The sequence below is a fragment of the Medicago sativa genome, chromosome 3, assembly GCF_051527215.1.
Source record: "Medicago sativa cultivar Bolivia chromosome 3, Bolivia_mono, whole genome shotgun sequence".
NCBI lineage: Eukaryota > Viridiplantae > Streptophyta > Magnoliopsida > Fabales > Fabaceae > Medicago > Medicago sativa.
Genome location: NC_140751.1, coordinates 6,583,514 through 6,598,167, shown reverse-complemented (window position 1 = coordinate 6,598,167; position 14,654 = coordinate 6,583,514). Strand labels below are relative to the sequence as shown.

Here is a 14,654-nt window from a genome sequence, read left to right as displayed (position 1 = left end):
GGTACAAATTAAGGATAGCAAACAATGCCTTATGTTGGATAATAGGGTTGTGGATTTCTGATTTGATGAAAAGAGAAGCTTATAAGAAGGCTTATTTATTTTAAAAATATCTGAGTTAATGCAAATATCTTTATAACTAAGGAAGGAGATATCATATGCAAATTTTTAGCTGTTATATTATTTGAGTTATAATTATAATAGCTAAGGATTGAAAATTTGAAACGATGCAAGGAAGGATATTGCACCCATTTATTTGTGCATGAATATTGCTTAGTAAGTCAAATCGTCCATATTTGATGAGTTGTGTTAGTGCATCATAGTTTCGATGTAGTTCAAATGTGATTTCAAACTGAGAAAGAAGCAAAATTGGTAACTTGTGATAATAGTTCCGGATGTAATTTTGGCTTCATCAATGAATGATGATGATATGTTTGTATTTTCTTCAACACGGGTTGACTTAATACGTTCAAACGTTACATTCATAAAAAGGCTTTTTAATGTAATAATAATGTTGCACATGTTCAAATCTCATTAAATATATTTTTAAACGAAATTCATTATTTTTTTCTTCACTTTTTAAGGTTTGAACCTCGATCTCTGTATATATAATCCAACTCAGTTAAACTCACATGGACTATAGAATTCAAATCTCATTGATCACTTTTAGTTTTTCGTGGAAAAACAAGTTTAATGTGTATCGTGTAACCTATAACCCTTCATTCAGTCTTCATTCAGTCTTGAAATTTGAAAGCTTTGATTTAATTGTAAAAATTGGGTCAATAAAAAAGAAGAACAAAAATTTCAAAAAGAGTCATCCTTTATTTAAATCGTAAATAACATTAAAAACTTGTAATTAACATCAATGACATTAAAAAGAGTCATCATTGTAAATAACATCAAAATGAATAATGTTCTAATCAATAACATAAACTCAAAATGTTACCTTTATTAAAATAAAACATAAACTCAAAATGTTACCAAATCAAAACTAAAAAATGAAATTAAAATTTGCACTGTACTAAATAAAGTACCATTTTCAACATTTTGATGTTGCATCTATTGTGCTGCTGGCTGGTATACTAGCAAATTGCATAGAATATACAATACAAAGCTATTTCTACCGCATTAACATGAAATAATTCAGTTCAGTTTCTTGCTTAGAAGGGAACCTTTTCAACAAATGTAAATTTATAGGCCTTGTTTTGATTACTTTCTTGCTCAGGGAAGTTTTTGAATTAAATATTGTATGGTTCGATTTTACTTGAGATAAACTTATAGATATGAAATGGAAAAGTTAAATAAAGTGCTACTCATAATAATGAGATGCAGAAGCTAATTTTAACTATTATAACAACAACCAATAATAGAAGAATAAAAGGAACGAAAATCACAGGATAACGAAACACGATCTTTGTTCATTCAATTTGGTTAATGGTGTCTACTTCTACGCCTATAGAACAGTTATAATTTAGGGTTTATAGTGTTGCAATCAATATAGTATTACGGCTCAAATTATAACAATAATCCTAAATCGCATTTTGCAACGCTTCGCTAGCCCAGATCCTTCTCCGCCCATTGCCTCTCTTTCGTGTCTATTAACACATGAATAAAGATTGGTAGACACCCTTAATGTGTATACCCCTTTGTACCACTCTAGAAAATTTAAGTTAACCAAATATATGGTCTGTGTGGCCATATTTTTTCAGTTGTGTGACCACTATTTACTGGTCTAGCCAATAACTCTAATTTATTAAATTTCAACTGAATTTTTTTAATACAATTTATTTAGAGGAAACCTTTAAAAAAGTGAAGGAGTGCTTTCAAAGCCACCCTTCTCTACAAACATTCAATTTTTTTTTTATCAAGCTACAAACATCCAATTTATTTACCTCTCAATAACGCTTTTATTTAGTATGGTGTTAAAAGGTAAAACACTAACCATTATGAATGGTCTAAGTTGCTTCTCGATAAGTTTATCAAAGCGGACTCATGATAAACGTCCCTATTAACTTAACTACACTTCAAGTTTATATGACTTTCAAATTTGTGAAAATCTTTCAACGCATCATTGTACCAAAAGGCCGTAGGTACAAACCCTTTGTATATTAATAAAGTGTTATGATAATTTAGTGGTTTAGCCAACAACAGCAACTGTCCACTGTTTGGTTATCACATAAGAAATTGAAAGAAAAAAAAAATGGTTCTTTCTGTGTAGACACTAGACACAAACAAAATTTGAAAAGGAACTTTCAATTTAGTACATTTAATGCCATTAAAAAAATGAAATTATTTTTTGTAGAAGAAAAAAATGAAATTATTATTATTTAAGGAAACTCAGTGCAACTAGCATGCAAAGGGCACGCAAAAAAGTCTTGAATTTCTTTAGGGGTATCTTATCCTAAGAGCATAGTTCATTTATACTTTTAATTATACTTTCTATTGAACCCACTTGGGTCCTCGAGATCTCTGGTTCGATTCCAGTCGGTGTCATCTGAGTGTGTTAATTTAGCTTCTTCAAAAAAAAAAAAAAACTATACTTTTTTATTGAAACTCATAAAATTCCACAAAATACAAGTTTAATTCATAAACGAGCTGCAAAAAGGACTTGAATCACTGTGATCAAAAATTCTCTAAATTCACACAATAAAACCTTGAGTCTGCGAAAAAAAATTAAGAATCAATCATTTTATATACTATAGATCAAACAATTGACTCATTAGATTTTTGTTTAGCAATAAAAGTTAGCATATGAATCAAAACAAATGTCACCAAAACTGTGGTATATAGTAACAGAAATGTCTACTGCCTCTTGAAAAAAACAGAAATATGTACCAATTTCAAGTGACAGAATTCTGTCTATAACCTCAAGAAAATGTTATATATACAGCAACAAAAATGTGAAAGAACACTTCTACAAAATCACAAACAGAACAGATCAATGTCTTCTTTTTTTCATTTTCAACAAAAGGACTTAGTCATATTATCATGCTTCATCAATAACACTGTCTTTCATAGAGTAACCATCAACAACACTGTCAGTATCTGTATCAACTTGAAGCTCTTTAAACATTGCCATCACTTGTATCATTGTCGGACGCCGGTACGGTCTTTCCTCTAAACATTCAAAAGCAATTTTCAAATATTGAAAAAGTTCACCTTCACTAGAACTTTGCATAACCAATTCAGGATCAAGTATTTCACTAATTCTTCTTTCTCTATAAAGCTTCTTAGACCATCCAACAAGATTGTTATCATCGCCAAACTCGGACGAGTTGATCGGTCTCTTCCCTGATAGAAGTTCTAGCAGTATGACACCATAACTATAAACATCACCTTTTGCAGTGCATCGGAAACTCTGATAGTATTCTGGTGGTACATAACCTGGTGTTCCTGCAAGCGTGCTTACTGTGAGATGAGTGTCGAGAGCATTAACCAATCTTGCCATACCGAAATCTGAAACTCTAGCCTCGAAATTTTCGTCAAGAAGAATATTGCTTGACTTCATGTCTCTATGTATAATATGAGGTATGCAACTATGATGAAGAAATGCAAGACCTCTTGCTGATCCTAGGGCTATCTTCTTTCTTGTTTCCCAAGCAAGCTCTGAACTTTTGATTCTCTCATGTAGAACAGTTTCTAAACTTCCATATTTCATGTACTCATACACAAGTAGCCTTTCATCTCCAATTTTACAGTAACCAAGAAGTGGAACAAGGTTCCGGTGCTTAATCTTCCCGATCGTTTCCATCTCGGCTATGAACTCTCTGTCTCCCTGACCTGTGACACGAATGAGTTTCTTGATTGCAACAACACTGCTGTCTTTCAACTTAGCCTTATAGACTTCACCGAAACCTCCCGAACCAATCAAGCTTTCGGCGCTGAAACCGTTAGTAGCCTCGAGGAGATGCGCGAACGTCAACTTACGCAGAGGCTTCTCGAACGTAGCAACGTTGATGCTCAGAGGCTCAGGAAAGCCAGAGAGCTTCCAACTATTGCTACCAGAGGTTGGAAGACTTTCTATATATTTTTCTCTCAATTCTTCCTTCTTCCGAGTCTTTTGCACTCGATACAAAGCCAGTACAAGCACAACAACAAACAAGAGAAAGAAAAGGAGGCACGTGGCTGTCAAAACTGCAATAGGTTGCTTCTTCTTCAACGTACGAACAGCTACCGTGTGATTTGAAGCGCCGCATGTTGGTAACGGAACACCACAAAGGTTCGAGTTGTTTTGGTATCTAGATGCCGGGAAAGTTGTTAGCTGACCTCCAGAAGGAATCAATCCACTTAGGTTATTATTTGACACATCAAAGTCACTGAGAAATGATAGAGATTGTAATGATCCAGGGATGAATCCTTGAAGGTTATTATGAGATAAATCAAGCACTCCTATAGCTTTTAAACCACCAAGGCTTTCAGGAATTTTTCCATTGAGCCTATTGTGTCCTAGATTCAAGACCTGCAAATAGGCCATTGCACCGAATTTGTCCGGAATAGTCCCTGACAATAAATTGTAGGAAAGGTCAAGGTAAATCATGCTTCCATTGGTGGTAAAAGTGTAAACTGTATAACCAGAATATATTCTTGTTAACGGACAAGAATGTACCATAGGAAAATCTTCAAGCCTCTCTGCCCTTATATCCTCAAACTCAACTAGTCCCCCGGCTCCTCGACAATTAGTTCCGCCTTCATTTCTCACAAACGCAAATTGCTTACCCGAAACACTCCCTGGAATAACCGATCCAGCTTGATTTGCAAGCTCGGATGGAATAGTACCGGTGAGATTATTGCTCGTCAAATCCAACCATATCAGTCTCTTACACATTCCAATCTCGGGAGGAATCTTTCCAACAAGAGAATTGTTACCTAATTGGAGAATAGCAAGTTCATTCAGATTCCCAATACCAACGGGTATTTCTCCGGTAATGCGGTTACTAGCAAGCGAAACCCAAATCATGTTGGTACAATTCGCAATGGACTTGGGAATTGAACCAGAAATGAGATTGTTGTTAAGAATCAATGTCTCAAGGTTCCCTCCATTGACACAAATTCCTTCAGGAATCTCACCAGTGAGACTATTTGCCCACATAATCAAGTCAGAAAGATTAGGCAAAAACCAAACTTCTAAAGGTATTGAACCACTCAAATTGTTGAAGCTAAAATCAATAGTCCTCAAACTCTTGCATTCACCGAGTTTCGCAGGCACAGTCCCTGAAAGATAATTATTAGCTAAAAGCAACTTCTCCAATTTTGAAGGACAGAACATCGACGGAATGTTACCAGTGAAGTCATTCGAACTAAGGTCAAGAACCTGAAGTTGTGTACAATTTGCTACAATTGACAAAGGAACATTTCCTGTTATGTTGTTGAAGGACGCAGAGAGATACCTAAGACTAGCCAGTTTGGTAACAACATTTTCAAGAAAATTACCATAGAGATAATTCTTAGCTAGGTTAAGACTCTTCAGAGATGAACATTTTCCAAAAACCAAAGGAAACTCACCAGAGAGTTTATTCTTAGAAAGATCAAGAATTTCCAAACTCTTACAAAGACTTCCAAGCTCCTTAGATATTTCTCCATAAAGAAGATTATTCCCTAAATAAAGTTCCTTCAGATTCCTCAACCCACCAAGAACTGCACCAGGAATCTTCATCTTGAATTGATTTTGAGAAAGGTCCAAACTTTCCAACATTTGACAGTTTCTCAAACTTTGTGGAAACTCAAAATCAGATATCACATTGTGAGATAAACTCAACCAAACAAGTTTCTTACACCCACCAAAATCAAACTCAGAAAACCCTGAAGAAAAATTGTTACTTGAAAGATCCAAAATTTCAACACTACCACCAACAATTTTAGAGGGTAGTTTCCCAAACAACAAATTATGAGACAAATCCAAATTTGACAAATTCACAGAAGGAACAAGTGAATCACTGATTTGACCATAGATTTTGTTGTCAGAAAAATTAACAAAAACCAAACTCTCAAACTTTGTCAAAACTTCAAAAACATAATCAACATCAGAAAACATGTTTCTAGACATATCAAGTTGAACCAAAGAAGAACCAAACCCTACAAAACTATGATTCTTTGTTGTTGAAGTTATGAAATTCCTAGACAAGTTAAGGTAACTAAGACTATAACAAGAAACAAAATTTTCAAAAGGGAAAGTTCCTGAGAAATTGGTGGAAGAAAGATCAAGAGTGACAAGAGAACAAGGTTCTGAAACAGATAAGTTGAAAGAAGTGAATGAATTTCCATGCAAAAGAAGATTTTGCAAAGAGGGTATTGAAGTGAAGGTGGAAAGGCTAAGATGGTTGCCAGAAAGTGAAGCTCCGGTGAGGTTTACGGTGGTGATATCACCGGAAAGTGAACAAGTGATACCTTGCCAAAAACATGGTGATGATGAAAGTGACCAGTTAGAAAGGAAGTTGTTTGGATCAGAAATGATGTTTGAGTGTTTGAAATTGTTTAACAACGTTGCTGAATCAAAGGTTGTTATTGTTGATGATGTTAAGGTTAGTGTAATGAATGAAACAATCACATGAAGAACAACGACACATGTTCTTGTTCTTGTTGATGAACATTTACATGACATGTTTCTTGGTTTGTTTTCTCTTTTTTTCATTTCTCTAACACTTATTATGAGTATTGATTCTTTCTTTCTTTTATTTTCTTTTGTTTTTGTTTCATGAAAATAATGAAGGAAATAATAATAATCATTACCTTTTTTGTCTTTGTCTGTCATGTCTTGTGTGTGTACGTGTGGGTAGTGTGTCGTGTGTGTATATCCAAAATACCTTTTTTGTTGTTTCTAGAAAATGAATAAATTTGTATAAAAAAAAATGAATAAATAAAGAGACTTTTTTAAATAGGGAAATCATTATTTTTATTGCTTTTCATTGTGAGAAAAATAGAAATAAATTTTATTGTTATTAATATCATAATAAATTTTTAAACTTTTATAGTTTAATTTCCATGAATATGATAAGTAATTAAATAGTGTATAGATTTTCATTTGTTATTCTTAGAATTTAATTAATATATTATGTCTATTTGTACAATCATTTTACATATTCATATAATAATGGGTCGTCACATTAATTAATAAATATAAATAATTATGATATTGTGTAAATTTAAATAATCATTTTACATTAATTGTCGTATTCACTAATTTATGTGACAAAACAATATTTGGGTCCATGTGTAAATTTAAATAATTATATATTGATAGAGTATACTAAATTAAAAAAAATGAATTATGATATTGTGTGCAAATTTTATGAGAGAAGAAATATGATCTTAGAGTACTGCTTAAAAAGAATAATTTTTTCCAAGTTTTTTTATGAAAACAAAGTTGCATTTTATGAATAATAAAATGTGTGGTTGCTAACTCTGAATATGTCATACTTAATTAAAGCATGAACAATCTCATTTATTTGTCATTTAATAAACTTAATCATAATTTTATATAATAAGTTGTGGGTACTTTTAGTTTTCATTCATTTGTTTTTATTGATATACTCCCTCCATTGTTAATTATAGGCTAATTTTAACGTCATTTAATTAATGATGTATGTGGTCCATAATATAAATCACATACATCATTAATTGAATGAATCTAAAAAATCAAAATTTGCTTATAATTGAAGAGAGAGAGAGAGTGTGTGTGTGTGTGTATATATATATATACCCCTTAGAAAATACATAGAGGAGGTGGTAAAAGTAGATAATAAGTTGAATAAAATTGTTGTACTGCATTTAGAAACAAATTAGGGTTTAATATTTATTTTGTTTTATTTGAAGGGTCCAAATACTCAAATAGGGTAGAGTGTGGTTTTCTTTCCTCCTTCCTTTCCTTTGTTGTCCTGATTTTCAGATAGATGGCTATACGTGTTACCTAACCTCAGCTACTAGCTTTGATTTTTGGTCTCTTTTGGTACGTTTTTCTTTCATTAGAAAATTCTATGGACTTGCTTGGGAAGCTGAAATTACGTGAGAAAAGGAATCATTGCATTATTATATAAAATTATATATTCACACCCCTTTTCATAAAATAAAAAATGAAGTGGTCCATATCACTTTTCGTTTTCAAAGATGTAATTATCACCCAAACTTTGAGTTTTGAAAATGCCCGAATGAGGAGCCCAACGTCAAGAATTAAAGGAAAAAAGAATCACTAGAAATTCAAAAAGGTTATGTAGACTAGTGCCTAATATCTAGTGAATCGAATAGTGCCAAGTGGTTCCCTCTTTTCAATATTTTTTATGGTATATTTTTTAAAGAAGACAAAATAAATTATATATTGAAATAAATGAGCTCGTAATTTTTACAAGAAGAAGTGCTCGGTTAGGATTCGAGTAATTATAATTAAGTTACAAGAAGAAAAACCATTAAAACCGCTAGTTAGAAATTGATACAATGCTAGTGATGAAAATCGAAAGTTAAGTTTTTATTTTTTTCTTTCAACCACCAAAAAGAAAAGTGTTTTATTATTATATTAAATTAAAATCTTATTTCTATAAAAAAATTATTTTGTCAAAAAATTAAATTAAATTTTTATTTTGATTCCTTGGTTGAAAGAGATACACCCTCCGTTTCAAAATACATGTCCAATTTTTGTAATGTGCACTATTCATTTGACTTACTTTGACCATACTTTTTTACTAATGTATAAATACAAATATTAGCATGTAAGATGTTGTTTGATTTTTCTCGATAAATATTTTCAAAATATTAAATTTTTATAATTTTTTTACTTTAGATAATTAAAGATATTAACGGTCAAAATTGTGCATTGGCATATGTGAAGTTGTTGACTTGGACATGTATTTTGAAACTGAGGGAGTATATATGAAACCAAGTAGTAATTGGGTTCTAGTGGTTAGTGAGCTATAATAAGGACAAATAACCTGATGTTGACATTAATACATTATTTTAATTCCTTAATATTTTCCTTTTTTTCGAGAGGACCTTATTATTTGACTTATATTAATTTTTTTTACAACAATATTTTCTTTATATTTAGACATAGATATATTCACATAATAAATTTTGATATTTGTACTATTTAGTGTGATTTCCATTTCTCGTACTTAAAGCAAAAAAAAGGAAAAAATTGATAAATTGATTGTACTCATTTGTATAAAAAGTAATATATGGTATATCTATTATTTAAGGTTATTGATAAATTAAATTTGTTTCTACAAAAAAAAAATTTGTTTTATACGTTTTGGTGATTTCCATTTCCCGTTCTCTTTTTCTTATATATAATTCTTTTAATAAGAAAATGAATTATCGTTATCTAATATTTTTACTACTACTGTGATTACATATCTATGTATAACATAAGACAAATAGTAAACATTAATTAAAGAATAACAAAATAAATATGTTATAGTAGAAGCCTAAAAGGCTTTTGCTCAACAAAAAAAAAAATCCTAAAAGGCTTTCTCTCTTATATTAGAAGAGTTTATTTTAATTTGTTTGTATAATCAATATACAAATATTTTAAATATGATTTATCAAAAAATATTTTAAACTCATAAATGATATGACACATATTATTGGACAATTATGTAAAAAAAAAAGTTTACATAGACAAGGCATCGAAGTTGGAATCTAAAATAGTTAAAGAATAACTAAAAAAAATTATTATTAAAAAAATGTATTTAGTTTCAAAATAATGAAACTATTGACTAAAAACTTTATCAAATTTCATTGTTCATATACTCCTTCCGTCCCATAATAACTTAGTAAAAAAATAAGTATATAAGAGAGTATTTTGAGACATTCTATTTTGCAAATGACTCAATTTTTTTTAAGACGGAGGAAGTATAATTATTCATTTACAATAGAAATTAAAATGAGAAAAATAAGTATATCATAGGAATTGGCACACAAAAATAGTATATATACTGAAATAAATTATCAAAATTTAATGTGTGTGTATAAAGAAATCATTTAAAAAATAACATAAAATGACAAAAAAAAATGATTTTTTTTTAAGGAAAAAAGAAGAAAAAAATTAAAGCCAAAAAGACAAGGTTAAACAATGTGGTTCTTGCTAACCAAAGTAATCCGGGATACTGATTAAGGAATCCTCAAATAAAAATTTAGACTTTTAAATGTAAATTTTAATTTTAATGAAGTAAAAATTACACCATTTTTTTTTTATAAAAATATATACTATATATTTTACTTGTTTAACCAATATCCTATGGAACTAGTTAACATTCTCCAAAGAGTAATGCTATATAGTACGACATATTTGTCGCACCATAAGCATGAAAACAACATCTACTTGCCTTTTGTTCATTAATTAGTTGTTCGCTTCATGATTTCTAGCTTGGTTTTTTATTTCTAGTAATTTTAAGTAAAATAAAAAGAATTTCTAGTGTTTTGCTTTAATTAAAAAATATGATATCTAGTATTTTATATGCTTTTACCAACAAAGTAATGAAAATGGGTAGTTAAATCTAAATCAATATGCAAGGTCCCCGTGAGCTTAACTCGAAAACTGCATAAAACCAAATAATCTTGAATGTGTTATTTTCGATTTGATTTAGTTTTCAACTCAAAATTTAATCTGATCCAAACAGTTTCAATAAAATGATGTTCAAACATATCCAACGTACAATATTCAGTTTATACAATTCAAATGTATATCTGTTTGTCCATGTGAGTTTAGCTCAATTGGTAGAAACATTGCATAATATATGCATGAGTCGGTGTTCGAATCCAAAAACCTCATTTCACGGGTTTAGGGTTTATATATTTGTTTGTCCATGTGAGTTTAGCTCAATTGGTAGAGACATTGCATAATATATGCATGAGTCGGTGTTCGAATCCAAAAACCTCATTTCACATTTTAAATGTGTGAGCTTCAGCCACTAAGTTACTTGACCTGACCAAATTTTGTTTTTATATCGGTTTAGATTTAAATACTCATCATCATTGTCTTGTTGTTAAAAGCACATAAAATACTAAAAATTGTTTTTTTAATCACTTTTTGCTTAAAGGAAACAAGTAGAAACCATTTTTATTTATTAAAACGAATAGAAGTATAAATAAACTACAAATCATGAAGAAAGCCATCAATTATTAAACGAAATGCGTGTGACAGATGTGTTCGTGCATGTTGTGCGACAAATCGTGTCGTACCATAAATCATTTTCCTTCTCCAAAATATTTTACTTGTTTAACCAATATCCTATAGAACTAGTTAACATTCTCCAAACAATATAGTACTGATTTTTGCTTATCCGTAAAAGAGGATAAAGTTAATATTTTATTTGTAATTCATTTATTAATTAATCAGTCCGCATGGGGCAAAGACACAAACACACCATATGGTGTCGACAGTTTGTAGTGGTAAGTACAAACAAAAATCTCGATTAGCTATAAGACCACTTACAATGGCTTGTTTAATGTAGCTTTCAACAGAAAATTCCATCCCAATGGCTTGTTTAATGCCTGTTGAAAACAGACTTGGATGATAGAGAAGATGAATCAATTCAACACAATTGAAAGCAGAAGAAATGCCACGCGTCGCGTTTTAATTGGTCCTTTTTTGGCGCGTGTAGCACACGCGGAGACAGGGCGTGTGAAAAGCAGAGGACGGAGAGAGAAGAAGAATTCTGGAATGATGGAGGGACACGTGGTGCTACTTTATTGGATGCCCGGTTTTGAATAATTTTAATAAAAAAACCTCAATTATTTCGTTTTAAAATATTTAAAAAAAAAAAAAAATATACCAAAATTCATGATTTTTTTTTCTCTATAAATAGAGACTTGGTTCATTTGATTTGGACACAGAAAAAAAAATCAAGTTTTTCACTATCTTCTTCTTATTATTATCTTTCTATTAGCAAATTAAGTGAAGTTTTAATCTTCTTTCCAATGAAATGGATCCCAATAAATTTTGTTTTTACAAAAAAAAAAATGTTAAGTGTTTCTTTATTTTAATTTAATTATAATCGATAATTGTAATTTTATGTAATTATAAAAACAAAAATATAAAATTAAATAAGAATAAGAAATAAAAGGTGGTGGGGTAGAGTGTTGAATGAAAAAAACCATTGGAGAGGTTAAAGTTGAATGAGTGTTGAATTAAGAGAGAGAAGATGATGTGGAGTGTTGGAAATTGAAAAAGTGGGTGTTGAATGGTGTTTAATGTTGGTGACCATTGTAAATGGTCTAACACAAACGAGGGGTGTGACTGTTTTATTCACACAAAAAAAGAAAGGAACAATGGAGTGTGATTGTTAATTAGAATACCTTTACGAATTTGACAGTCTGCTCCTTGCAGGTACGATGTTTATCTTGTCTTGAATACAGACAATTGCTAGATTTGTGGGGGATGCTTTCAATTTCATGCAAGACAAAAACATAAAACAGTTGCATTACATTTCATGTGCACGTACCACTCATCAAGGAGGTGGTGGGGTATAGTTAAGAGAATTAAACAGTTGATTAGAATTGCTGCATGTTATGCAATTATTTCAACCAATATGCAAGTTTCTTTGACATTATGATGATTAATTGTCTAATTATTTGATATACTTGATTTGAAAGGAAGGCAATCAATCAGATCAAAGTTTGATTTAATATGCATAGAATAAATGTGATTTTTAAAGTGTGAGAAAATGTCTCATAAATGGTAAAGGATGCATCAATACTTAAAGGGGAATTAGTCACTTTAGTCCCTGAATGGGGAACGATTCATCAATTTAGTCACTGAATGCAGATAAATTGCAAAATAGTCCCTGAATGTAGACTTTGTTAGTCAATTTAGTCCCTGAATGCAGACTCCGTTAGTCAATTTAGTCCCTGAATGCAGACTCCGTTAGTCACTTTAGTCCCTGAAATTGACCATGCAGGGACTGTTTTGCATATTATCTACATTCAGGGACTAAATTGACGAATCGTTCCCCATTCAGGGACTAAAGTGACTAATTCCCCATACTTAAAAATTGTTCGAAAGTCCAACAACCTACATGGTTTTTAAAAAAAAAAAAAAAACATTGTGGTAACATGTGTTTCTTCTATGAGTGAAATATAAATCTAGGGTTACTTGATTGTGGGGTTTTCTTCTTAGTTTTTATTTTTTACTAGACCCTGACCCGTGCGATGCACGGGTATTTCTTGTTTGTTTCAATTTTTTTTGACAATATAAACATCAAATTAGATAAATGTATTTTGTATTAGATTTCAATAAGTACTACAATTATATTATTGAATAATTCAAATTAAAATCATTTTCAATATCACAAATCAAGTTACATTCAGTCTAAAAAGAGTAGATAAGTAACTATTAAACATTCGAAAATACTTCTTTGTAAACTACATAGAAACATTCATCATTAACCATGGCAGCAGTCCTAGTACGACACCATTCCAGTGTCTCCATATAGTAGGATGATTTGGATTTGAAAGTGTCAATAGTAACCATTACAATTTAAAGCATGAGTGTTTTATTACTTAAAGCCTTAAGTGTCTTATTATTTAAAACATTGACAACCAAGGAAATTGACACAGTCACAATCAATATAATCAATACAATCATAATAGGATTTCAAGCATCAACTTTCATCAAAACTGACACAATCATAATCCACAAAATTAAAATGAATAAAATAGGATTTATATCAAAATTATTTTTGTGATCATACCATTAATAAGTTAGTATGGACGAAATCTGCATTACAGTCACAATTTTTAGGAGAAATCGAAGGAAAAAAGGGAAGAAATGGATGGAAACCGTTGCCTTCTGGGTTGAGATAAAAGGAATAACGGTTCAGAACCGTTCAATGTTCAATTCTGTAAAGAAAGAAAAAGGGATTAATTAGTTTTTTTAATGAGGGTGTTTGGTATTGGATATGAGGTAGTGGAATCAAAATTATATCACAAAAACAATTATTGGTTTAGTGGTTGGAGTGCTTACATGGAACCATAATGTTGTGGGTTCGAATCCTTGCAAAGAGTTTTTTCATAAAGATTTTTTAAACCCTCAAAAAAGGCGGGATTAGGTTAAACAGTGGCGGGATTAGGGTTAATCAGCACTGTTTAACATTTACACATGTTGTGGGTTCGAATCCTTGCAAAGAGTTTTTTCATAAAGATTTTTTAAACCCTCAAAAAAGGCGGGATTAGGTTAAACAGTGGCGGGATTAGGGTTAATCAGCACTGTTTAACATTTACATATATTAAGATTTGACTGTGGTTGGGTGATATGGATTCGGGTTTCAAATATAATTATGATTTGAATTTGAATTCTTTCAAGCTATTTATTTTGACTAAAGGTCGTTAATCACGATATGTTATTTTGAGTTCATTCATCATTAGTTAAGACTCAATAAATGAAATTAAATTAAAGGGTAAAATAAGTTTTTGGTCCATATAAATATAGTTATGCTTAAATTTCTAATTTTTTTTAATGATTTACAACATGTTAAGAACATTGTAATTAATACCCGAGAGGTCAAAGGTTATGTGCTTACTATATCCACTATTGTCCCATATCTCAGATCATAAAGTTGACAACATTGGATCTGCAAGATATCACGGGAATTAGTGTATGCTCTTAAATGCTATGGAAAAAATTGTCATAGCTAGGTGACAAACAAACCAGTACGCAGTGGGAGTGGGACTAC

At 30.8% G+C, this 14,654-nt stretch overlaps 1 protein-coding gene across 1 annotated transcript; it reads right to left on the bottom strand.

Moving 5' to 3' along the window:
* Positions 1-2,684: 2,684 nt before the first annotated feature.
* On the bottom strand, positions 2,685-6,638 carry BRL1 (BRI1 like). Its single transcript, XM_085750448.1, has one exon. It carries the CDS (start codon positions 6,623-6,625, stop codon positions 2,984-2,986), a length of 3,642 nt encoding a protein of 1,213 aa, XP_085606574.1. The 5' UTR covers positions 6,626-6,638; the 3' UTR covers positions 2,685-2,983.
* Positions 6,639-14,654: the final 8,016 nt, after the last annotated feature.

Bases quoted from the DNA above. Each gene is read 5' to 3' on its own strand.
- BRL1 (XM_085750448.1), bottom strand. From the start codon at position 6,625: ATGAAAAAAAGAGAAAACAAACCAAGAAACATGTCATGTAAATGTTCA.